This window comes from Delphinus delphis, chromosome 8, assembly GCF_949987515.2.
Source record: "Delphinus delphis chromosome 8, mDelDel1.2, whole genome shotgun sequence".
NCBI classification, from domain to species: Eukaryota; Metazoa; Chordata; class Mammalia; order Artiodactyla; family Delphinidae; genus Delphinus; species Delphinus delphis.
In genome coordinates, this window is record NC_082690.1 from 58,604,413 (window position 1) to 58,629,226 (window position 24,814).

A 24,814-nucleotide genomic window follows, 5' to 3' on the forward strand; every position below is an offset into this window, starting at 1 on the left:
GAATCCAAAAATGGAAACAGTGGCATTTCACACAGTCCTGCATTAGACATTGGCCCAACATACAATGTAGTTTCAAGCAAATGAATGAAACCTAACCTCACTTACAACCATTTTCAGATAAGATGCTTAGTTTATGGGAACTTCGAACCTGCTGAGTCAGATCACACAAAAACATACTTTGTTTTATTTTTTTATTTTTCTTGGAATTTTATTTTATTCAAGATAATACAAGAGAAGAAGGGTGAACAGAAGTGAGCACTGGCAGAGATTGGGAGGATGGTGAGTGTTAAGCCATCATTATTTTGGAGTTAGGTTTAATCTTAGTATCTCTCAAACTTTTCCCTCAAAATAACATCCATGACAAAGGAGCATGTTTAAATATCTAGGTGTGTGGTTACCAAATTTTTAAAATCTGTAGTGGACACCATATTCTCTATGCTTTTACTTTATTGTTGGCCTCTCCCCATGAGAATATCAGCTCCATAAGAGGCACATGATTGTTTTATTACTATATCCCCATGCTTTGTTTTAAATGGATGTGGACAGACTGCTGCAGCACAAGAACGACTATAATCTTATACCTCTGATAATAAAGAATTCTGCTTTACTCAAGTTAGAAAATTTTCTAAATTTTATTTCTACCATTCACCTAACATCAGAACAGCATAATTAGTAACTTCTTTTTCCAAAACTCTAAAAGTAAATAGAAAAAAGGATATAATGACAATTCTACTAAAATGATCTGGCCTCAAACAAAAATACAACCAGTGAGACATCAGGAATGAAAGCAAAAAAGCAGATAGAATACAAGGCTTTTTGATATTTTGCAAGGACCAAATGGAGCTGTTCACTCTCTTAATGTGTGTGGCGATATTCAGTCATCAGAACGCATGTAAGTTACTATACTGCTTAGACATATCACAATAGGAAGAAAGCAAGCAGGTTTGAGGTCAGAGTTTAAAAGCCAATAAAATCCATACAGAAAATCCTAATGAAGTATATTTCAGAACCAATGGCCACATAACACCTTCCCCAGACTCACCTGAATGCCATAATGATCCAGGAAAAAAGACAAAAAGCAAATATCTTTAGGGCAATTATTTGAGAGATTCTTCCCAGTCACAACTTGCTTATATATAAACAGGTAACTTAATTCCAATTAAACAGACATTTGACTATGCCCTGTATTGTAGGCCCTGATATACTTGCTAGACACTAGGGAAATCAGCAGGCCCGAAATTCCCTAAAAGAGCTCATGTCTGGAGGGAAATAGGAAGTAAACAGTCACTGTATACTATAGCTATGACAGAAATAAGCCTAGCGTACCATGAGAGCTCACAGATGGGACATTCAATCTTGCTCAGGACACTTATGGGGAGGGAACCAGGTCAGAGAAGGATTCACAAAGATTATGTCCGGTATGAAGATTTTATTAAACCAAATGCTATAAAAATTTGAAGTGCTATTTTTATTAAACAATGACCTGGATAGGGAAGAGGCAAAAGTACAAATCCTCTAATTACCAGTAAAGAATACAATTTCCCAATATTCAGTGAAAAAAAAAAGTCAGCATATTCTCCAACTTAAAAATGGATTTATATTCCAAAGGTTTGTAAAGTAGGTTGTTGGAAAAACTGAAGTACATTTCCCCTGATTAACAGTATAATGAAATATTGGTAGATTCTCTGGGAAGCTCCATTTCCAAGTCTATTTAGCCATAATACACTAAAATGCTATTTGTGATGAAATTCAGCTAATAATAATGATGTAGTTCAGGTGATTAACACAGAAAACTGAATTGAAAGTGATATTGGGCTTCCCTAGTGGCACAGTGGTTAAGAATCTGCCTGCCAATGCAGGGGACATGGGTTTGAGCCCTGGTCCAGGAAGATCCCACATGTTGCGGAGCAACTAAACCCATGTGCCACGACTACTGAGCCTGTGCTCTAGAGCCCGTGAGCCACAATTACTGAAGGCTGCGCGCCTAGAGCCTGTGCTCTGCAACGAGAAGCCACGGCCATGAGAAGCCGGCGCACCACAACGAAGAGTAGCCACCGCTCGCCACAACTAAAGAAAGACTGCGTGCAGCAATGAAGGCCCAATGCGGCCAAAAATAAATAAATAAATAATTTATTTATTTAAAGAATAATAAAATAAAGTGATATTAATATATCCTGAACCATGGTTCTTATGCTTAAGGAAAAGCTGGTTTAATTAAAAGGATGAGAAGAATTAAATGAAACAAACCAGACACACATGTATTTATGCTGGGCACTTTACAAGCATTATCTTAATTTAATCCTCACAACAACCTGGGCTATATTTTCTTAGTAGGATAAAGATAGAGGGATATAAATATGGAATCATAGAAGGATAGAAATATACTGTTAATAATCAAAGTTTTAAAATTTCACTTCTGGGGACTTCCCTGGTGGCACAGTGGTTAAGAATCCGCCTGCCAATGCAGGGGACACAGGTTCGAGTCCTGGTCTGGGAAGATCCCACATGCTGCGGAGCAACTAAGCCTGTGCGCCACAACTACTGAGCCTGCGCTCTAGAGCCCATGCTCCGCAATAAGAGAAGCCACCGCAATGAGAAGCCCGCACACTGCAACGAAGAGTAGCCCCCACTCACCGCAACTAGAGAAAGCCCGCACGCAGCAATGAAGACCCAATGCAGTCAAAAGTAAATAAATTTTTAAAAAAGAATATATATATGTATTATGTATAACTGAATCACTTTGCTGTACAGCAGAAATCAACACATTGTAAATCAACTGTACTTCAATAACTAAAAAACAAAACTAAACTAAACACCAGCTCACATGCTGACTTTACTATTATGTAGAAAGACCTATCTTACTTTTGACTCTCACTTTAGGAATATTGCTTAACTCATCTGATTGAACACCCGCCCCACCTCACAGCCATTCAGCTCTTAGTGATTAAAAGAGTGCTCCACTTTTGTCTCCAGGATTTTCTTCCAAGCTGCCAACACCTATTTAGTAAGTTTTGATACTGGTCTTGGTGTTCACTCATGTACAGGCAATGAGAACCAAGTTACAGCTTACCTGACCAAGAGCAATTATTAAGAAACTATCGTTTCAAATATGAAAAGAAATGTATCTTAGAATTTATGAAATACAGTAAATAAGTTTCCACTACATAGCTTTACTATTTAAATAGTAATTCCACATATGTATATCTTTCTCCTCAAAAACAAAACTGTGAAGTTAGTATTACCCACATTTTAATAATAGTCAAGTGTATAAGCAGTATGTAGTAAAGCCCGGAAGAGAATTCTAGTTTGCTGATTTAAAACCTATTCTTTCTACTACAAGACAACAGAAGTACAGAGCTAATCATACTGACATGGGGTTGGCAAACTATGGGGTTGGCCTGTGTGCAAATCCAGCCACCCACACCCCCTGTTTTTGTGTGGCTCATGAGCTGCAAATGGTCTTTATATTTTTAAAGGTTGTGGAGGGGAAAAACAAAGAGAGGAGTATTTAAAGACATGAGAAAATTACATAAAATTCAAATTTCAGTGACACCAAAAAAAATGTAGCTGGAATACAATTACATTCATTTACATATTGTCTATGGCTGCTTTCACCTTACAAGGGCAGAACTGAGTATTTGCCACAAAAACTATGGCCTGCAAAGCATAAAATACTTACAGAAAAAGTTTGCCAAGCCCTGGTATAAATGATAGGTGCTACAAAAGGACAGAAAATGGAAAGATCAGTTCAGGCTGGATAATCAGGAAAAGCTTCAGGATCTCATTTTATATGAATGTTGTGTGCCACATGTCTATTAAATCAAACCTTATGAGAACTTTTTAAACTGTGCTACTGTAGAATACACAAAGAAATAAAAACAAAGGCTCCTGTACTCTGAGACCTCCAATTTTATTGAGGAAACTAAAAAAAACCAAAAACACAAAAACAAAATAAAAACATGAAATATAAATTATGATAATATTTATGGTAATCACCCATTTAAATTACCATAAAATTACCATAATAAATTTGACATAGCAATTAAAAAACACAATACCAAGTAGTAACGCACAACAATTGGCAAATAAGAAGAAATGACAGAAAGTGCTACAGATGCTCAGAGGAGGGACAGAGCAAATGAATGAGCTAGAATAGTCTGAAAGAGCTTCAAGGATCTGAGGATGGGAATGGCTTGAAAAAGTGATATGGGAGGCCTCGAAAGTAAAATAAACCTGGCAGTTGGTAAGTACAAGAAACATTTAGAAAATTGACATTGCCTGGGACATGACTATGGAGAACTTTTAATGCTACTTTTAACAGTAGACTTCTTGCTCTCATCCCTACACTTGCTGGAGTCACCAGTGTGTAGATACAGCCTCATTGGAAAATAGGCTTCTCTCTTAGAGAGTAAGACAGAAATTGAGTAAGGGCAGAAAAACCCAATCCTATAAAATGCAGCTGGGCTGAAAATAATTACTAATTGACATTTGCTCTCTTATAGTAATGGACTTGCTTTCAGGTTTGGGGAACGAGAGAGGAAGATATGGATTGTCAAATTTTAATAAAGTAAAACTAAGCAACAGGCATGAATCTTCACATACAAGAGACTAAATCCAAGTGTGAGTTTCAACCATATGAATATTTTAAATCTCAAATTGGACAATGTATTTGTAAACACTCACAACACATTCTACCTAAGTGTTGATGCTGAAATAAAGTATGAATTGTATTATTTTATGAAGTGAAAAACAGCTTTCAGAAGAAAGGGAGTATAGCTTTAGTTACGCCATCTTAATGGAACTGGTAAGGAAGTAAGATTTTCCTTATAGAATGAGGCTAAATAGGTCTAGGATTTTGGTTGCTCGTTCAGTTAGCACTTACGTAGTCAGCATGTTAGACACCAGGGAAACTAAGACACTATTCCTACCCTTAAGAAGCTCACAGTCTTGAGAAGTAGACAGTCAACCAATAATTATAGTTAGAGGGATAAGTGTTATATCTACAGAAGGTTATGGAGGCATAGAGGATGTACTCATTGACTACTATGTGATGATGCCTACTAGGCGATAATAACCAAAACCAACAAAATTATATGACTGCTATATATCAACTGCTAAGGAAATAAGGGAGGGGAAGGATGAAAAGAGGGAAGAAAAATTTTCCCTGCCTACTTAGAGAACAAAGAATAGGAAATATAAGTTGTATGTTTTTAAGTGAATGTCTCAAATCCAAAGACATAGTATACTTCAACATCTACTAAGCTGCTTAAGTCTGATAGGAGAGTTATTAATGAGTCATGAGCTGCACAGTAGCAGTCCTAGTCACTGATGTCACAAATTCTCCAGTTTAGGAGTCTTGTAGTGGAGACAAAATACTGAAGTTTAATTGCAGCCAGCTATTTAAATCAAGGCACCACTGATTAAAATAAAAAAAGGCCTCATTAGCAACACTGAAGAGGATGGAAAGAATGGAAAGAAGGCAACCAAATGGCTATCTGAGGTCATGATAGTTTGGTATGTTCATTACTGTTGATAAGGGCATCTTATTAAAGCAGCAGACTTAGATTCGAAAACTACATACTGGATCATGCTATTAGAGATCATCTAACCCAAATCTTACTTTATGGAAGGGAATAATTAGCTGTCTATTATGTATCAAGTAGGATTTTGAATTCTGCAAGAAAAATATTCTCTTTAAAAATGAGAAATACAGGCTCAGAAACATAAGATACATTGCCCAGAGCCACTTCCCATAGCAATGGAGCTTGGATTTAAACTCAAGCATGTCTGGTGCCAAAGAGTTCTTTCTACTACACCTCAGAGTTCTTTCTGAGGCCCAGGAAGAGGAAAACTTGACCAAGCCACATGGCTTACTAGTGGCAGATAGGATTCCCACTTACACCTGGAAAAAGTCCATGGCAAAGGACACACACAGAGGCATGGTGGAAAAGGACTGATGGTAAACAACTTCAGCCTTCTGCTATGGTTTGGAATGACCAGAATTTTCAACTTAATCTCTTATTCAATCTTCAAAATATAGAGTTGACCCTTGAACAACATGGGAGGAGGAGTAGAGTGTGTGTGAGACCCTCTGAACAACTGAAAATCTGTGTATAACTTACAGTTGGCCCTCCATATCCGTGGGCCCTCTGTATTCAAGATTTCAAACACATGAATTCAACCAATCGTCAATTGTAGTAGTGTAGTACACTTGACCCTTCAACAACACAGTATGAACTGCATGGGTCCATTTATACAAGGATTTTTTTCAATAGTAAATACCACACAATTGTAATGGTAAATACAGCACAATTGGAGGTTGGTTGAATCCAAAGACACTGAACCATGGTATATGGAGGGTCAACTGTAAGTTATACCTGGATTTTCCACTGTGGGGAGAGTGGGCACCCCTAACTCCCTGTTGTTCAAGCGTCAACTATATTGGTAGTATGTGCTTGGGACTGGTTGTCAATACTGTATTTGAAGTACTAAGTGTGGTATATAAGTGGACCATCCTCTTAATAGTGCTATTACTTAAAACTTTCTTCTCTACAAGAAACTATTTCACATCATGAAGGAAAAAGTTTTTCCTAACTAACCAGAGGTGTTTCCTCAAATCTGACATCAAGTAACATGACAAGAAAGGCTCATTAGGTTAAAAAAAATTCCAATTACCCAATTTTGGAGAAAAAGATTTGCTGGCAGTAAGTCTAGCAAAATGGAAAAACGGACATTCACTCAGAAGTGCTCAGGTCAAGCGGCTCAAACCTGGCATAAAGAGGAAGTGGTGGGGGGAAGGAAAGAAAGAAATCACTTCCTATACCTGTGCAGCAATGAAAACAGTAGGGAATTTGAAGTCAGATTAGTCTCCCCCACTTGTTAATGTCAGGACTCCAAACAGATGCTGTTTACTCTCTACTCCAGACACTCCTTTCCCACTTCCCACCACTCTGTATTCCCTAACAGAATTCCAAATTGTTTCGGTAGCTAGTAGAGATCTTTTGTTATCTTTCCTCCAGCCCAAAGGAATAAATCAGAATTGGTCTAAACCAGTCATAGTAATCCCATTCCCTACTGCCAGGGACTGGTTTTAGGATGTACATGTGAACCAGTTCTGGACCAAGAGATTTAAGGGAAAAACCTGCTGCGGAGTTTCCCATTCTAGGAAAAAAAAACAGGGACAAGCTAAGTTAGGAAAAGGTCTTTGCCCTTGTTCCTTCCTTTTTATCTGCAAGTGGAGTTGCAGCAACCATCCTGCAACCATAAGGTGACAAGCAAGAGGAGGAAAAGCCAACATTTCTAAGGATGGAAAAAGAAAGGATACAAAAAGCCTGGGTCATGATTGATACAGATGAATAACTGAATCAACTCTGAACTTATTTATAAAAAATATTACTTATTTCAATAAATAATATTTCCGTTTAAATCACAAGCTATTAACAGAAAATTAGATTATTTCACATTAATGTAATATTGTTAATCTGAATTTGAGGAATTTTGTAGGTTTAGTTGTATTTAAATAGTAAACCTATTGAGTTTTATAATTATATAAGAGTAACATGGAATTTACTCTTATACACAGGAATTTATCCCTAGTTTTATTTTGTACATATTTAATGTTAAACATTATGTTTACATTACATAATATAATGTAGAACAATAAATATAACACGTTAGTACTTGGGATCTGAAATAGTTTTCCTTCAAAAGGGATTTATACAAATTGAAAAACATATTTCAGGGAAGACGCAACATCATAAAAATGTTTATTCTAAGTTAATTTACATATTTAATATAATGCCAAAAAAACACTATTAGGCACTAGTCTAGTTGATTAGAAAGTTTATCTGTAAGAATAAACAAGTAAGAGGAGCCAGGAAAACCCTGAAAAAGAATGAACGGGAAGCTACCTCTACCATTTACTAAAACATAATAATGCTTCTCCAATTTAAAGCATAGTGATGGCACATAAATAAATAGGCCGAGGGAAAAGGAAAGAAAATTCATAAACAGACCCAAATCTATGTAGAAATTTGGTGTATGATAAAAATGTCATTTTAACTAGTGGGGAAAAGGACTAATTTTTATAGATGAGAAATTCACATAATGGGAAAAGGACTTTTTAATAAATTGTGTTACAACAACTGGATAGCATATGGATAAAGATAAAATTAGATCTGTTCCTCACTTTGCACATCAAGATAAACAAGATGGATGCAAGAAAAGAAAGCATACAGGTCCTAGGGAAAAAAATATATGAATCGTTTTACAAGCTGGGAGAAGGAAATGTCTTTCTGCAATCCAAAATCCAGAAGCAATGGATTTTGCTAGATAGATCTGAGTACATTAAAATTTAAAAACAACTTTTTTACATGGCAAAAAATATCATAAGCAAAGTAAAAAGGCAACTTGGAAAAATATTTTTAACACTTATAAGGAAAAAAATATCCCTGATACATAAAAAGCTTCAAAAAGCCACTCCAGAAAACAATTTGGCAGTTTCTTAAAAAGTTAAACATAACTTACCATATGGCCCAGCAATTCCTTTCTTAGGTAATTATCCAAGGAAATGCAAACATTATTTCCACATAGAGCTCTGCATGTGAATATTCACAGCAGCATTATTCATAACAGAAAAACACTGGAAACAACCCAAGTGTCCAGCAACTGATAAATGATTAAACTGTGGTATACCTATACAATGGAATTCAGCCAAAAAAAAAAAAAATGAACTACTTATATATGCTAAAACATAGATGAAACTTGAAAACATTATGCTAAGTGAAAGAAGCCAGTCACAAAAGGCCACATACTATATGGTTTTATTTACATATCTCCAGAATAGGCAAATCCACAGAGACAGAAAATAGATTAATGGCTGCCAGGGGCTGGGGGAAGGGGGAGTAACTGCTAACAGGTAAGTAGTTTCCTTACGGGATGATGAAAATGTTCTGGAATTAGTGCTGATGATTGTACAACCTTGAACATACTAGAAATCACTGAACTGTATACTCTGAAAGGGTGAATGAATTCTATGGTATGTGAATTATAACTTAATTTTGTGTGTGTGTGTGTGTGTGTGTGTGTGTGTGTGTGTGTTACGCGGGTCTCTCACCGCTGTGGCCTCTCCCGTTGCAGAGCACAGGTTCCAGACACACAGGCTCAGCGGCCATGGCTCACGGGCCCAGCCACTCCACAGCATGTGGGATCTTCTCAGACCGGGGCACGAACCTGTGTCCCATGCATCGGCAGACAGACTCTCAACCACTGCACCACCAGGGAAGCCCTATAACTTAATTTTTTTGAAATTGATAATCAACGTAAACAGATACACGAAGATTTCATTCTTTTAGTAACTTAATATGTGACCTTGAGCAAATCACTCCACTTTGCCCTTTATTTCTCCATCTGTGTGAACAGCCCCTTAAAGCCTTCCTAAGAGGCCTGATATCCGTAATAAACTTAAGAAGTTGAATGAAAAACTATCTGATCAGATATGAATAAATACACAGCTTGAGGGGAAAGAGTTGACATTATAAGATACTGAAAGGAGTGCTTCTACTTCATAAAGAATGAGCCTTTCTCATTGTTCTCAACATATAATAATTTACTAGTTATCATTCCTTAAGAGCTTATGTGTCAGGAGGCATAACTGCTTTTCACATATTATCTCATTCTCACAGCCCTTTAAGGTAAGCAGAAGTATCCCAGTTTTAGAGATAAGCAGCAGACTATGAGAGGTTAAATGACTTAACTAAAATAAATACTCAAGCTAACCTTCAAACTCAGATCATTATCACTTCAAACCAGTCTCTTTGCACCAAGGAATAACAAGAACAACGGACTACAAATCTAAAGTCTGGGTTTCTGAAGTCTTGTTTCTGCCACTTCATGATTCTGTGATCCTAGGTAAGTCAATGAACATTTGAGTTTCCTCATTAAAAGAAAATATTAACCCTTGCCCTAACTTACCTCATGGAATAATACAAACTAATATATGTCAGTTAAAGCACTATAAAAATGTAAGAGATAATTATAGAAACAGAGTACTATTCATGAACCAAAAACATGTTGAAAAATGGTCAAATGATTTTAATAACTTATAGCCTCTCAAATGGTAATGGAATGTACTAAAGTAGTGATTTTAAAAACACCCTCAACAAAAATATACAAGTGGGACCTAATGAAACTTCAAAGCTTTTGCACAGCAAAGGAAACCATAAACAAGACAAAAAGACAACCCACAGAATGGGAGGAAATATTTGCAAACGAGTCAATGGACAAAGGATTAATCTCCAAAATATATAAACAGCTCATGCAGCTCAATATTAAAGAAACAAACAACCCAATCCAAAAATGGGCAGAAGACCTAAATAGACATTTCTCCAAAGAAGACATACAGATGGCCAAGAAGCACATGAAAAGCTGCTCAACATAACTAATTATTAGAGAAATGCAAATCAAAACTACAATGAGGTATCACCTCACACCAGTTAGAATGGGCATCATCAGAAAATCTACAAACAACAAATGCTGGAGAGGGTGTGGAGAAAAGGGAACCCTCTTGCACTGTTGGTGGCAATGTAAATTGATACAGCCACTATGGAGAACAGTATGGAGGTTCCTTAAAAAGCTAAAAATAGAATTACCATATGCTCCAGCAATCCCACTACTGGGCATATACCCAGAGAAAACCATAATTCAAAAAGACACATGCACCCCAATGTTCACTGCAGCACTATTTACCATAGGCAGGTCATGGAAGCAACCTAAATGCCCATCAACAGACGAATGGATAAAGAAGATGTGGTACATATATACAATGGAATATTACTCAGCCATAAAAAGGAACGAAATTGGGCCATTTGCTGAGACGTGGATGGATCTAGAGACTGTCATACAGAGTGAAGTAAGTCAGAAAGAGAAAAACAAATATCGTATATTAACGCATTTATGTGGAACCTAGAAAAATGGTACAGATGAACTGGTTTGCAGGGCAGAAGTTGAGACACAGATGTAGAGAACAAACGTATGGAAATCAAGGAGGGAAAGCCAGAGGCGGGTGGGGATAGTGGTATGATGAATTGGGCGATTAGGATTGACATGTATACACTGATGTTTATAAAATTGATGACTAATAAGAACCTGTTGTATAAAAAAATAAATTAAATTAAATTAAAATATATATATATAAATAAAATAAAAACACCCTCAAGCATACCAGGTGTTATAGACTGAAATTCTGTGCCCCCCAAAATTCACTTTAAATCCTAATCTCCAATAACCTCTACAGCATTTGAAGGTGGAGCCTTTGGGAGGTGATAAGGTCATGAGGGTGTAGCCTTCATAAATATGATTAGTACCCTTATAAAAGAGACCCCACAGAGCTCTCTTCTTCCTTGCCACATGTAAGGACACAGCGAGAAGACTGCCATCTATGAACTAAGAAGTGGTCCTCACCAGACACGGAATCTGCTGGTGCCTTGATCTTGGTCAGCCTCTAGCACTCTTAAAAAAAATACAGTATTTTTGTTATGGCAACCCTAACAGACTAATACCAGTTGCAAGTAGGGCTCTAAAATCAGAGCTCCAAAATCTTTAATTAAAAAGTTCAAAACCACTGTTTTGGGTATCATCTACTGGCATCTATCAAGGAACAATAAAACCAGGATTTCAGGCCTTACCTGAGAAATAACATACATAAAGCTACTATCACAATGCCTGGCACATAGTACTCACTTAAAAAAAAAAAAAGAAAAAAAAAGTAATTGTTATTATTGCTTTATCCAGCAATACTCTGGAATTACTAAATCCATTTGGAAAAACAAAACCATGGAAACTCAGGAAAAACCAAAAACTCAAAACCACCCTGAATATGCAAACATATCTAAATAAGGTTTACTGAAACTGAAGGCAAGAGAATATGAAAAATAGGTGAAAGAGTAAGTCATATAAGGAACAGGTCCAACCTGAGAGTAAGAGATGGACTGGGGAGTGGAAAAGATGGAAAGAGTAAAAAAAAAGCAAGTGAGAAGAAGTTAGAAATAAAGAAGAATGATTTGAAATTGGTAGACGTGAGACTTCATAAATCAGGTCTGACTGAGGAAAAAGGAAGACTGAATCCTAGAGTATTTGCAAAGGAATAAGACACACAACTCACATTAAGTATTGCCAATGATAACAACTATGAATCCAAAAAACACAATAGGTCTCAGAGACTCTCTTCCAGCTTTATGATTCTAGAAGAGGAGACAGTCTACATTATCATTAACATTAGGCTTACATGAGGCATGCCTATGTTCCAATAAGGAAATAGGAAATAAAAATACAGGAAAATAAGCTACTTGAGGACCACATAAAATTCACCAATATATGCTCCTCTCTTCACAGTACTATAAAGAAGCGTTTTTCTAAAGAACTTTATCTTCCAGGATAAGCAGTTAACCTAAATTAGGAGGACGAAAGCATCTATTTAAAGAGGTTAAGTTACTAATAATCTAATCAGTTGATTTTACTTTTTCTTAGTATTTTTCTTCAGTTCTTCATCTTCAGAGAACTTTTGATAAAGTGAGAAGCTAAGCTCTAACTTATCTGAAGGATATATGGTTATTAAAAAGCTAGTATTTTTATATATATTTTAGAGAAGAGTGCTGGAATACTGAAAGATCAAAGTTTAGTTTAAGAAAGGTAGCAACTAAGATACATACGAACAATAAACGTTACATTAATTTTATAGTCCAGGTTAATTTTCCCAAATAATCGCCTATGGATCAGCTTCCAGATCCTCCTTAATCATGTTACAGTCCTACCTTTGTCTTCCAAAGCCAAAACGATCTTCATTTTACCTTACAGGTAGGCTTCTACCACCTCATTGTATTGTGCATCCATCGACCTATCTTCACTTGTCAAGGTTTTCTCAGTTTTCTACTGTGTCTCACAGTCAGCTTTCCACTTCAATTCTTAGTTTCCTTCCCCAGTTTTTCCAACCATTCTCACCACTCCTCTACTCCACTGTTGTAATTTACAGGATTCTCCTTTCTCTTCATTGCTAGGACATACTTTCACAGTATTGTATCTCCCATCTAAATCTCCTTTTCGATCAGTTTTTGTACATATTAATCTTCAGAACCTAAGGTTTTTCTTCTCTAGTCCTTATTCCAAGAATGTCTACCAACCCATCTCTAGAATCCCAAACACACACTCCTGACTACCACATACCTAAGTACTTTTCCTACCCCTTTTCTCTTTTCAGTCACTAGTCTCCAGAATCCTATCTGATACTACAAATACCCCTCAAAACCAACTGCCTGTTCAATTACCTCTGCCTTCTACTTCTCCCAGGTTCAGCTCATTACACTCTCTCTCCTACACCTTAGTATCCCCCAACCTGGCCCAAGCCATTCAGCAACCTAAGTTCCCAAAGCCAACACAGCTCCTCCCATTCCAGTAAACGATGGTTTCCCTCAAAACATTTTAAGTGGCTCCTCTCAGTGTTTCATTAATTGAATCTTATCAGATCAGTACATAGCTTCTGCCAGACCTATTTGCCCAGCAAAAATCAATTTCCCAAATCTTCCTCTTTAAGCTTCCCAGGCCTTACCTCTGCAGCACGCCATTCACTAGACCCTATTCCTAGTCATTTCTCAATCTCTGGAGCCCATGGTTACTCTCTAAGCCCCTCAGCCCTCTCCCTCCTCACTCCTCCCCTTATTCCCTACCCTCACTTCTCAGCACATTCCTATCACCCCTAACTGTCTTCTTGGCTGTGTTCTCCATCTTTCCTTAGGCCTGTTCTCCACACTTTCTCAGTACCCCTTAAGAGACTTAATCTCTAAGTCACTCCCTCACTCCCAGAATCTGCCTCTTACACCCCTAGGAACTCTCTCTAGAACCTTCTGCGCCCTGGTTGTCTTTTCCGCTCCAACCCTGCCTCAGGTGTTCTCTGTTTCCCCCAGCTGTTTTCTATTATCTAGTTCTCTGAGAAACTAGATAAAGATTTTCTCCTCCTAAATCTTTTCCAAGTTCTTCTCCTAATTCCCCTCAACTTTTCTTTCCATCGTTTCCCATTTCCCTCAACCATCCCTGGCAGATTTCCCCTCCACCTTTGTCACCGCTCTTCTCCCTTTTCTCAAACCTCCTCCACCCCTTCTCTGGAGGTGCCTCCTACATGTCTTAAACTATCCTCTCAGCTTCCTCAATCTTTGCCTCATTCCCTTCTCCCTCCAATACTATTTATCCTCCAATTTCCATTGACTTGGCGCCTCCCCTAGTCCCCAGATCTGCCTTCTATTTCATCTAAACGTCTCCAGGCCGCCGCCAACATTCTCTCCTATCCTTAGGCTCCATTGACGTGCCGTTCTAAACGCCCAGAGACACCATTCTCCAATGGCCGGGGCCTGGCCTCTAGGGAGAAGGGGTACGGGTTACGTACCCCATTCGCATCTTGGCTCCGCTCTGACTGCTCCCGCTGCCGGGTAGAGGAGGGCGAGGGGGCAGGCGGCCGAGGTGCATGCTCTTCTCGAGGGCCGACATGAAGGGGAGGCCGCAGGCAGTCGAACAGTAGCCGAAGCTTCGTCCCACGCTAAGTGCGGCCCAACCGGTCACACAGCTCGCTCCCCTAGCGACGCCCCGTCGCCTTTGGATAGCACCCAGCTACCAGCAGCACCGCCCACCGGCTCCGTAAACTCCACCCCCTCGCCCCAGCGCTTCCACCGGAAGTGCGCACCAGCCTCCACAAAGGGAGCTGGGTAACAGAGTCTCTGATCCCCCAGATTCCAAGCGGAGAACTAGACGACCCTCGCCGGAAAGAGAAGCGTTACTGAAGGCAATGCACCCTGGGCAATGGAGTCCTCAAAGGGCTTATCGCTTTGCGCTTGCGCAGCTGGAGGCGACAGCGTCCAAACCCGCAGAGGTAGTGTAGCAAAGCAACCTGGGTGTTGTAGTCTATTGGCGGGAAGGAGTCTTGGCGCCTTCCTTTCTCATGGCTTCCTAGAGGCTGTTAAAGGAAGAGCCGCTTTCTTCCTGCCTCCCAAGCTGCCCAGCGGCGCCGGTTGCCGGGGAACGCCAGCGCCGTGGGAGGGGATGGCGGGAGGGTACGGCTTAGGTGCTGGGGCCGGAGTTGAGTTGGTGAAGAAGAGCTGGGGGTCGTCATGAAACAACGGAAAGCCCCGGGGCCTGGGGGCGACGGTAGCCGCAAGAAGAGAGGTAATATGAGCGACCAAAGGTTGCGGAAAGCGTAGTTGGGCGGAGTTGGGGGAGCAGGCCGCGAAGCATTCTAGGGAGACCTCCCACAGCAGCCTGTTAAAAGAAAAAAAAAAAAAAAGGGATTGCGGAGGGAGAATAACCAGGGAATCAGAAGGTTAAAAGGGCAATTGGCCCTCCCGCGAATGGAAAGGATATAGGGGCTGTAGTAGGGCGCAAAGCGGGTGAATAAATGGGACGAAGTGAAGGCTAAAAGGGAACCCTTACAGAGGAAGGGAACAAAAAAATTGTAGGAATGTTTTGTTTTGTTTTTAGTTTTTAAAAGTTGAGGTATAATTGACATATAACATTATGTTAGTTTCAGGTGTACAACATAATGTTTGTATATATTTCGAAATGATTACCACGTAAAATTAGCATCCATCACCATACATAGTTACAAACATTTTTTTATTCTTGTGAAAAGAACTTTTAAGATCTACTCTACAGCAACTTTCAAATATACAGTACACTATCATTAACTATAGTTACTGTGCTGTACTTTAAATCCCTATGACTTAGGGGTGTTTTTGATAAAAGTTAAATGTGTGGGGACGGGAGGGGAGAGGTATAGCTTTGCAGGTTCACATAGAACTGGAAGAAAAATAAGTTGGAGAGTATGTCAATAATCCTAATAGGCAAGGATCACGTTTTACACATTACTGAATCCCCAAGAACTAACACGAAGCAGGATTTAGTAAATGTTAATTGAATGACTGAAGCGTGAGAGTCATATATCATGAAGGGCTACAGGTGGGAGTAGGGAAAAGATAGTGGTGGAGGAGAGAGGAAGAAAGACTGGGGAGTGACAGTGTGGTAGGGTTGAAGTGGGGGGGGGTTTACTGTGAAGGATTTGAGGTGATGGAAGAGTGTGTAGCAAGAGGACCTCATCAGGTTAGTCTGCTCAAAAAGAAGCAAGCTTATGAAGAGACCAGGGAAATGTGAGCTCTGCAGCAAGAACAGTCACCCTGGGAACCCAGGGCAGATCATGAAATGAAATGGAATCTCTACAGGGCTGCCTCAAAACAAAACAAAAAAACTGGGTGACTACATTTTATAGTATAGGCAAAGAGGTATTAGGAGTAGTGATAGTGCATTAAGCCATTGGATTGAGGACTAAAGTTGCAGTCTGGGAATAAACCTTATCCAAACTGTTTAAAGATAACTAAGGCAGTTTTGAGGCAATGCCTTTCCTTCCAGGAATGAAGGGAGGATATGAAACAGAAGTGTGGAAGTGTTCAGTGCTGGTGCTGCCTATGTCAAACCAGTCAAGCATATTTGGTTGATAGGAGGAAAATCAAAATAGAAATAACGTAAGAATGTCCTCATTATACCACATGCATATACAGTAATACTCATGTACACACCTGTGTATAATTTTTATATTGAAACTAGTTATCCATAAAGATTATGGTGGGTCTTGTCTTCACTAAAGAAAGCAGAGAGGCTGTTCACTTTAGAAATCCAAAGAATTAGTTATATAAATTCCTGATCTGATAGACTCCAGTATATTTTTTTCTTGTGAGGCATGACCACTCCCCAGGGAAAAGTGAGAGGAATAGAAAGGTGTGTGTAATATTGGAATGGCTTCTTAAATCTCCTCTAAGTCATGGTTAGAAGATACCGTGAATAGAAGACAATCAGGGTCATTAAAGGAAAGCTTTATAGAAAGCCATGATGAATTGCCTCATTTACATTTTATTATCTGTCTAAAAGCCAAAAATATTATGAACCCAGCACTGTGCTAAAAGATAATGGCATAATCTGAAGATGATAGTTTCTGTCCTCATTGTGTGATATCGGCAGGAAGAAAAGACACAGTTTAAGGTGGTCTTTCTTGAAGTGCTGAGTTGTAAAGTGTAGACTTCATTTGAGAACTGATAGACAGTTGTTGCTGTTTTATGTTTAGTGATGGTTTTAAAGTAAGAGAATTAGGTAAAGATAACATATCTTAAAAACTGTGGACATTGAAATAATCAGAACAACAGTACTTGGAAGAAAAATTTCAACTACTTCATAGATTCTTTTAAACCTGTGTACTGTTATCATTGTATTTGTATTTTTCATTTAATATCTTTCAGTTAAAGAGGAGTTTGTATTAGCATGTCTTAAGTTGGTATGTTCTTTACTTAAAATAACCTGAATCAAATCCTGAATACTAACTAGTTGTCAGGGTGGCTTAAGTGACCAGATAGGTTATTCTATGGTCTGGTTTGCTAGTTACTTCTCATGTATTAGAATAAATAGAGAGCTTCCCTGGTGGCGCAGTGGTTGAGAGTCTGCCTGCCGATGCAGGGGACGCGGGTTCGTGCCTCTGTCTGGGAAGATCCCACATGCCATGGAGCAACTAAGCCTGTGCGCCACAACTACTGAGCCTGCATGTCCGGAGCCTGTGCTCTGCAACGGGAGAGGCCACAACAGTGAGAGGCCCACATACCGCAAAAAAATAGAATAAATAGAATAAGCCTTCTCTCTGTAGAGATGAAAATGTTTGTGTGTTTTCATTCAAAAAGCAGATTATGTGTTTTCTGTATTGAGACTAAATTTTGACTTAGTATTCTTGGATTCCTCCACAGGTTTAAGTGACATTTCTCCATCTACAAGCCTACCACCCCTGGTTGAAGGCCAGCTACGCTGCTTTCTGAAACTTACTGTTAATAAAGTCATATGGAAGATTACAAAGCCTCCTGCTTGTGTACTTGTTCGAGTGAGATGGTGGGGAGAAACATCAGAAGGAACACTCTTTTGTCCCAGGGATACATTGCAGACTGAACCAAAAGCTGTGAGAACAACTACACGTTATGCTATTCGCTGTGGTCCAAAGCAGTTTACCTCTTATCTAACAGGTATGTTTTTGTCTTATCATTTCACCTGTAGGCCTAATAAGAAGCATGTGATTATGTTAACAATAGGTATTATCGTGTACTTAGTATCTATGGCATTGTTAATTATTGAGGAGTCAAAGAGGTTTTATAATAGCCACCATTATTGAGAGTATACTGTGTGCTACCAGTTGATACATATTATTTCTAATCCTTAATAACCTTGCAAGATAGATATTTTCTCTGTTTTATAGACAATGAAACTGAGGTTCAGAGAAATAAAATGAATCCTCTATAAGGTTACATAGTTGACAAATGGCCAAACTAGGATTTGAACCCACTTCTCTCTGACACCAAAACTCATGCACTTGTCACCACACCATGCTTCTTTAAGGAATAACTGTAGTCTGTACTCTGGGACTTACATTATGCTCAAGGAAAGATGGTATAGATACAAAATTTATATGATACAAGATAATACATGCTAAATGCCAATGAGTGATTTAGTGAGTTAATAGTACAGGTTTTCAGAGAAGGGAGGATCCCTCTACTGGAACCAGGAGCTAAAATTTCTTCATTTCTGTTAAAGGAAAGCATTCTAAATGTACTGTGTTATTTCTCTATTCAGGTCAAGTTTTCATATAAACACATTTTGGATGGTAGACTTATCAAATCAATTCAGTTCAAGTCAGTAAAAATTAAGCATTTATCATGTAAATATTGTTGGGCTAAGAATACCGGAGAGCCAGAGGTGAATTAAAGATTAACTTGTCCTTAAGTTTGCATTCTTTCAAGAAGAAAATTTTGAAGACATCAAAATATAAAGAAAAAAAATTCAGTTATTCAAAAAATATGTATTGAACACTTAGCATGTGCTAGACACTGTGGAGATTACAAAAATGAATCAAAAAATTTAATCAGAATGGTGTCTAATTCTAACTAAATGCACAAAGAAGTTTAGTTACAATAGTAGGTAGAAAGTGATAAGAACTTTTAAAAGATACACATAGATATTTCATTAAGAAAATAAATGAGGGCTTCCCTGGTGGCGCAGTGGTTGAGAGTCCGCCTGCCGATGCAGGGGACACGGGTTCGTGCCCCGGTCCGGGAAGATCCCACATGCCACGGAGCGGCTAGGCCCGTGAGCCATGGCCGCTGAACCTGCGCGTCCGGAGCCTGTGCTCCGCAACGGGAGAGGCCACGACAGTGAGAGGCCCGCGTACCGCAAAAAAAAAAGAAAAGAAAAGAAATGAGACATGGGTGAGCCTGGCTGTTAGTAAATAACCAACAATTGTTGGTACATTTCCCTTATTCTATATATGCATGTTATTTTATAGTCTGCAAAGCACTTTTATACCTATTAGCTCATAGAATTTTCAGAGAACTTGCATGATTAGGTAAGACAGGGACGGTGATATGTTAAGTAAGTTGCCTAAAGTCATATAACAGGCATTAAGCAGCTGCCATATAAAAGGATACTGTGCTATGTGTTTTACTTGCAATACTCCCATGCCTCACACAGCCATGGTATAGGTATTATGATGCCTATTTTATAGACAGCTGTGGCTTACACAGAAGTAGCTTGTGAATGTTGGAGCCACAACACAATCACAAATCTTCTAATTGTAAACCCAATACTCTTTTCACTACAGCATTGAACAAAGGGTGAAAATGAACCACTTTCTCAACTTTGGTAAGAAAATGTTCAGAAGTTACACTGTCCTGAAATAATCTCAGATTGCATATGCATGCATTTTATTTCTCCTGCTGTAAATTAGGACATGAAGGGGTTAAGTCTAAGCAACCAATTGACGAATACAGTTAAGGAGTTTATTTCCATTCCCTATAGTTCTAAGTGCTCTCAGCCTTTCAGTGTTCCAGATATTATTGAGAAATAAGCAGTAAAATACTCCTGAGAGGCAGGAACCAACCCATGCATCTATACAAGAGAAGCCCTTTGTCCAGTTCAAAACTAGAAATGGTGAGAATTTAAAAACTGAGAATTTTTTTATTGTTGCTTTTTTATTTCAAAACTAGAGTCTGAGTCCTTGCCAAATATGTAAAAAATATATATATACTCTCTCAAAGGTATTTTCCTTATCAAATACTTGATATTCTAAATATTTTTATGTAATTTTTTTTCTCCATTCGAGGTATTTGTCATTGCTCTTCTCTAAAACTTTGTTGTTCTTTTGATCTTGGGTTCACTCTTCCCCACCCCCTGAATGATATGGTAAGTGCATAGTTTATTTGAAAATAAAATGATTTTTTTAAGTAAAAAAATTTTGTAATGTATATTCCTCTTTCCACTTCCAAAAAAACGTAAATGAAAAATGTCTGCCTATGTTGTAATTGTTTCTGATTAGATATGGCTGTGCTGGTGCTGGAAGTAATCACCAAACTTGAACATCTTCCGGTTGGTAGAGTTCAGATCAGTGGACTAGCCCAGCTTTCTCCAACCCATCACATCAATGGATTTTTTACCATTGTTTCACCAACATCTAAGAAACTTGGAGAACTCCAGGTAAAAATAGTATAATTCTCTGCTACATAGAATAAAACTTTGGGGGCACAAATAGTTGAGTCTGTTCGTAGAATGGGTAGGTACGTGACTCCCACATACCATGCAAATTCCCACTTCGTGCTTTTGTTCATGTTTTTACCCAGACTGTCATGTACTTATTTCCCACTTATCCATATCCTCTTAGTTCTTTGCTGCCCATCTCAAGTTCCAAGAGACCTTCGCAGCTCCTACTGCACTCATTCTTCTCTTTATTTATTAATAAATGTACTCTTTATTAAATTTAGAATAACATGAATTACATAATCATTGTTCAGTTATAATCCTACATAGTCTCCAAAATTTTGTATTTGTAGTTTCCCTTTAATTTACCTTCCTTTTAGTTTCTAGATTCCCTGGGAGAGAGGACAGTGTTTTCTACTTTCTTTGTTTTTCCCACAGCTTCTAACATAGTGCCAGGCAGTAATGGCTTGTTTGACTCATTTAAGTGGTATCTTAAATGAGTCAACAGACTACGATTTTAATATTGTTGAATAAACTGTTTTCATTTTTTCAGTATTAGAAGTACATAACCAGTTGTTGATTGTTCATTCATTGATTCAGCCTACATTTTTTTGATATGCTGTTATGTGCCACTAACTTAAGATACAAAGATAAGAGATGGGCCTTTCAGTTAGTTTTCCAAAGTCAGGTAGGAGGAAATAGAAGAGAGTAACAAGTAGAACGCAGTGTGATATTGATACACATATACTATAGATATGTACAGGATGGTGGGAAAGAACATAGAAGGGTCTCTTTCTGAGGGAGACTCTGGGAGTTCTTCCTAGAGAATTCTGAATATTCAAATCCTTGAGAAATTTATACCTTGTCAAATGTATTCTAAAATATGTATAGAAATTTAAGCAGGTATTTAAGAAAACAGTTCAAAAAAGATGAGGAAAGAACATATAACATTACCAGATGTAAGAACCTATTATAAAACCACAAGCACATAATTGTCAAAGGAAGAGAATAAAGTTCAGAAATAGATTTAACTAAGTAAAAGAACTGAACATTTTCTATATTCTATTTATCATATTTTTATTTATAATATATTGAAAGATAGTGACACCTTATGGTGGTAACTTCATGGTAAAATGGGACTGGTGTACTCCTCCTGTTCTGACAATGGTACAGATTTGCATCAGACCTGCAAAAACAGTTTGGCATTATGTTTCAAGAGCCATAATAATTATCATATATCATTTACCCTGGGGTCTTATATTAAGGAAATACCATAAAAAGAGAGGAAAGTTATATGCTTTGGACTGGTTATGGAAATGCACTTTTAATATTGAAAAAATGAAAACAGTTCATTCAATGATATTTAAATCATCTATTAGTGGAATATTTTGTTTCCATAAAAGATAAAATTATATAGTTATGATTGTGTAGCAACATGGAAAATTACTTTGGATTGATGACAAAAGAGAATTAAAATTATACCCACATATGTGCATATGATTAATGACTGGGGAAGAAAAAACAAGGGAAAATAGAAACAGTTGGAGTGTAGAATTCTAGGCAGGTTTTTTCCCTATATAAAAAAATGAGATATAATTCATATGCCATAAAATTCACCCTTTTAAAGTATACAGTTCAGTAGTTTTTAGTGTATTCACAAGATTGTACAACCATCACGATTATCTAATTCCAGAGCATTTTATCACCCCAAGAAGAAACACTATACCCATTAGTAGTCATTCCCCTTTGTACCTTTCCCCAACCCCTGGCAACCACTAATCTACCTTCTGTCTCTATATATTGCTTATTCTGGACATTTCAAATAAATGATGTAGTATAATATGTGACCTTTTGTATCTGGCTTCTTTCACTTGGCATAATGTTTTCAAGGTTCATCCATGTAGCATGAATCAGTACTTTATTCCTTATTATAGCTAAATAATATTCCATTGTATGGATATGTTATAGCACATGTTGTTTATCCATTCTTCAGTTGATGGACATTTGGATTGTTTCCACTTTCTGACTTTTATGAATAATGCTGCTATGAACATTTGCATACAAGTTTTTTGTAGGCGTAGAATTGTGGTCATATGGTAAGTATGTTTAACCTTGAGGAACTACTGGACTGTTTTCTAAGGTGGTGCATCTTTTTTCCTCCCTTATTTAAATGTCAGTTGATAAAATTATACTTGTATGTTTTTTATTTAAATGTCATTGGGTTCTTTAGAGAATTGTTTTAATACAGCCTTGGAGACAGAGGTAAGATTTTGAAAGATTATGGAATAAGTAAATAAGTAGTAATTACAGTGAAGAAGTAGAAATAACAGTTAGAGATTTCTCTCTGTTTCCCACATAAATGGCAGCAAAGAGAGGGAGATGTAGTGTGACCTAATGGAAATAGCACAAGACTTGGACATGGAAAAACTGGTTATGAAAACATTTCTGGTGTTCATTTGTACTCTCTGAGCTTCAGTATCCTATTTTATAAAATGAAGACAATAACTCTTACCGTACGGCATTGTTGTAGGGATTAAATGATATGAAAAAAATATGGAAGCACTTAACATGGTACTTAGGCACATGACAGGGACATGCCAAATTTACTTGAATTGGAGGGGAAAGTATTGATAGTGGGCAGCAGAATTGAGAAGTTTGTTGCTACTTTAGAAGAGGAGTTGGCAAACTTTGCCCAGTGGACTAAATCTGGCCTTCTAACTAAAAATGGTTTTTATATGTTTAAAGGGTCATTTAAAAAAAGAAGAATGTGCAATAAAGCCTAAATTATTTACCCTCTGCCCCTTTACAGAATGAGTTTGCTGAGCCGTTTTTAGAGTATAGGAGACCTGATTTGTTTTGTAGACCAAGAGAAAAGCAAGTGAAGAAAGATATTGAAAATAAAAGAGGATAATTGAGCAAGTAAGGTCTTGGAGAGAATTAGATGGGAATGAATTTCTATTAAGAACACAACTGATAGTGGTAAACTTTGGAATGGAGGAATTATAACAAGGAGGGAAAGAGGAGAAACATTTTGAGATGGATAACATTGAAGGAATTCATGCTGATAACTTTTTTAGCAACATTTATTTTTTTGGCCACACCGCATTGCTTGTGGGATCTTAGTTCCCCGACCAGGGATTGAACCCCAGGCCCTTGGCAGTGAGAGCACGGAGTCCTAACCACTCGACCGTCAGGGAATTCCCATTAGCAACACTTATTATATGCATGCCTACCACATATTAGGCACTACATGTTTTATTTCATTTAATTTTTTTTTATTAAATAGAGATAGATATGCAAAAGAATATCTTAGATGTATAAGATATAAAAATAACCATACTGTGAACACCCATTGGCTCGTCAACTAGGTTAAGAAATGTTAATAGGAAAAAAAAGAAATATTAATAGAATAATGGAAAGAAACCAGGTTTAGAGATTCATCCATATTACTTTGTGTATCAATAATTCCCTTTTGCAGAGTTGTGTTCCATTACACAATTTTCACAATTTTCATCCATTTGTCTTGGATGAAACCAGGCAGGTATCCTTGCCTTGTTCTTGTTCTTGGGAGGAAAGCATTTGGTCTTTTCACTATTAAATATGGTATTAGATGCAGGTTTTTCATAGATGCCCTTTATCATTGAGAAAGTTCAAGTTTTCTGAGAGATTTGATCATAAATGAGTATTGAATTTTATCAAATTCAACTGTTGCTAGAGGTTAGAGGTGAGAAGAGGGCATGACTACAAAGGGAGTTTTTGGGGGGTGATGGAAGTGTTGCATATCTTAATTATGGTGGTGGTTACATGGATCTAAACATAGATTACAATTCATAGAAGTGTATATTTACAAAAATGTCCATTTTACTGTGTTAAATAATTTTTTTTTAATGTAGCAGATCAAATGTGATGATAAACAGAAGTTGTCCCTCTACCTCTTGTTGGGACATGGCTGGGGACTTTGCAAACTGGAGCACATACCCTGACTAAAGCCACTAGTCTACTCCAGCTAATTTTTGCCACAATGGGATGGAAACCCAGCATTGCTGGATCTTCTGATTTTTCAAGAGAAGCCAGAAATTCAAATTTTTACATAAAATCTGTTTTCTTAATCACTGTTAAATAATTTTGAAATCTTTTAAAATGCTATATTGACTAGCATAAGTCTGAAAAATAGACATACTAATATGTTCTCTCCAATATCAGATGTTATAAATGTAGTAGATAATCC

General features: G+C 37.7%; 2 protein-coding genes across 4 annotated transcripts in view; one reads left to right on the forward strand and one right to left on the reverse strand.

Moving 5' to 3' along the window:
- PPME1 (protein phosphatase methylesterase 1) overlaps positions 1-14,746 on the reverse strand; it is a 96,213-nt gene extending 81,467 nt beyond the window's left edge. Inside the window, exon 1 of one of the 2 annotated variants that reach the window (XM_060018287.1) lies at positions 14,432-14,746. In XM_060018287.1, coding sequence (XP_059874270.1) covers positions 14,432-14,532 — 101 coding nt within the window. In that variant the 5' untranslated portion in view covers positions 14,533-14,746. The remainder of the gene's footprint in view (positions 1-14,431) is intronic. The other variant, XM_060018286.1, reaches the window with a different exon arrangement.
- A 256-nt stretch (positions 14,747-15,002) lies between these two features.
- C2CD3 (C2 domain containing 3 centriole elongation regulator) overlaps positions 15,003-24,814 on the forward strand; it is a 128,398-nt gene continuing 118,586 nt past the window's right edge. The window contains exons 1-3 of one of the 2 annotated variants that reach the window (XM_060018288.1): positions 15,003-15,204; positions 17,817-18,086; positions 20,429-20,586. In XM_060018288.1, coding sequence (XP_059874271.1) covers positions 15,150-15,204; positions 17,817-18,086; positions 20,429-20,586 — 483 coding nt within the window. In that variant the 5' untranslated portion in view covers positions 15,003-15,149. Of the gene's footprint in view, positions 15,205-17,816; positions 18,087-20,428; positions 20,587-24,814 lie in introns of those variants that run through there. The other variant, XM_060018289.1, reaches the window with a different exon arrangement.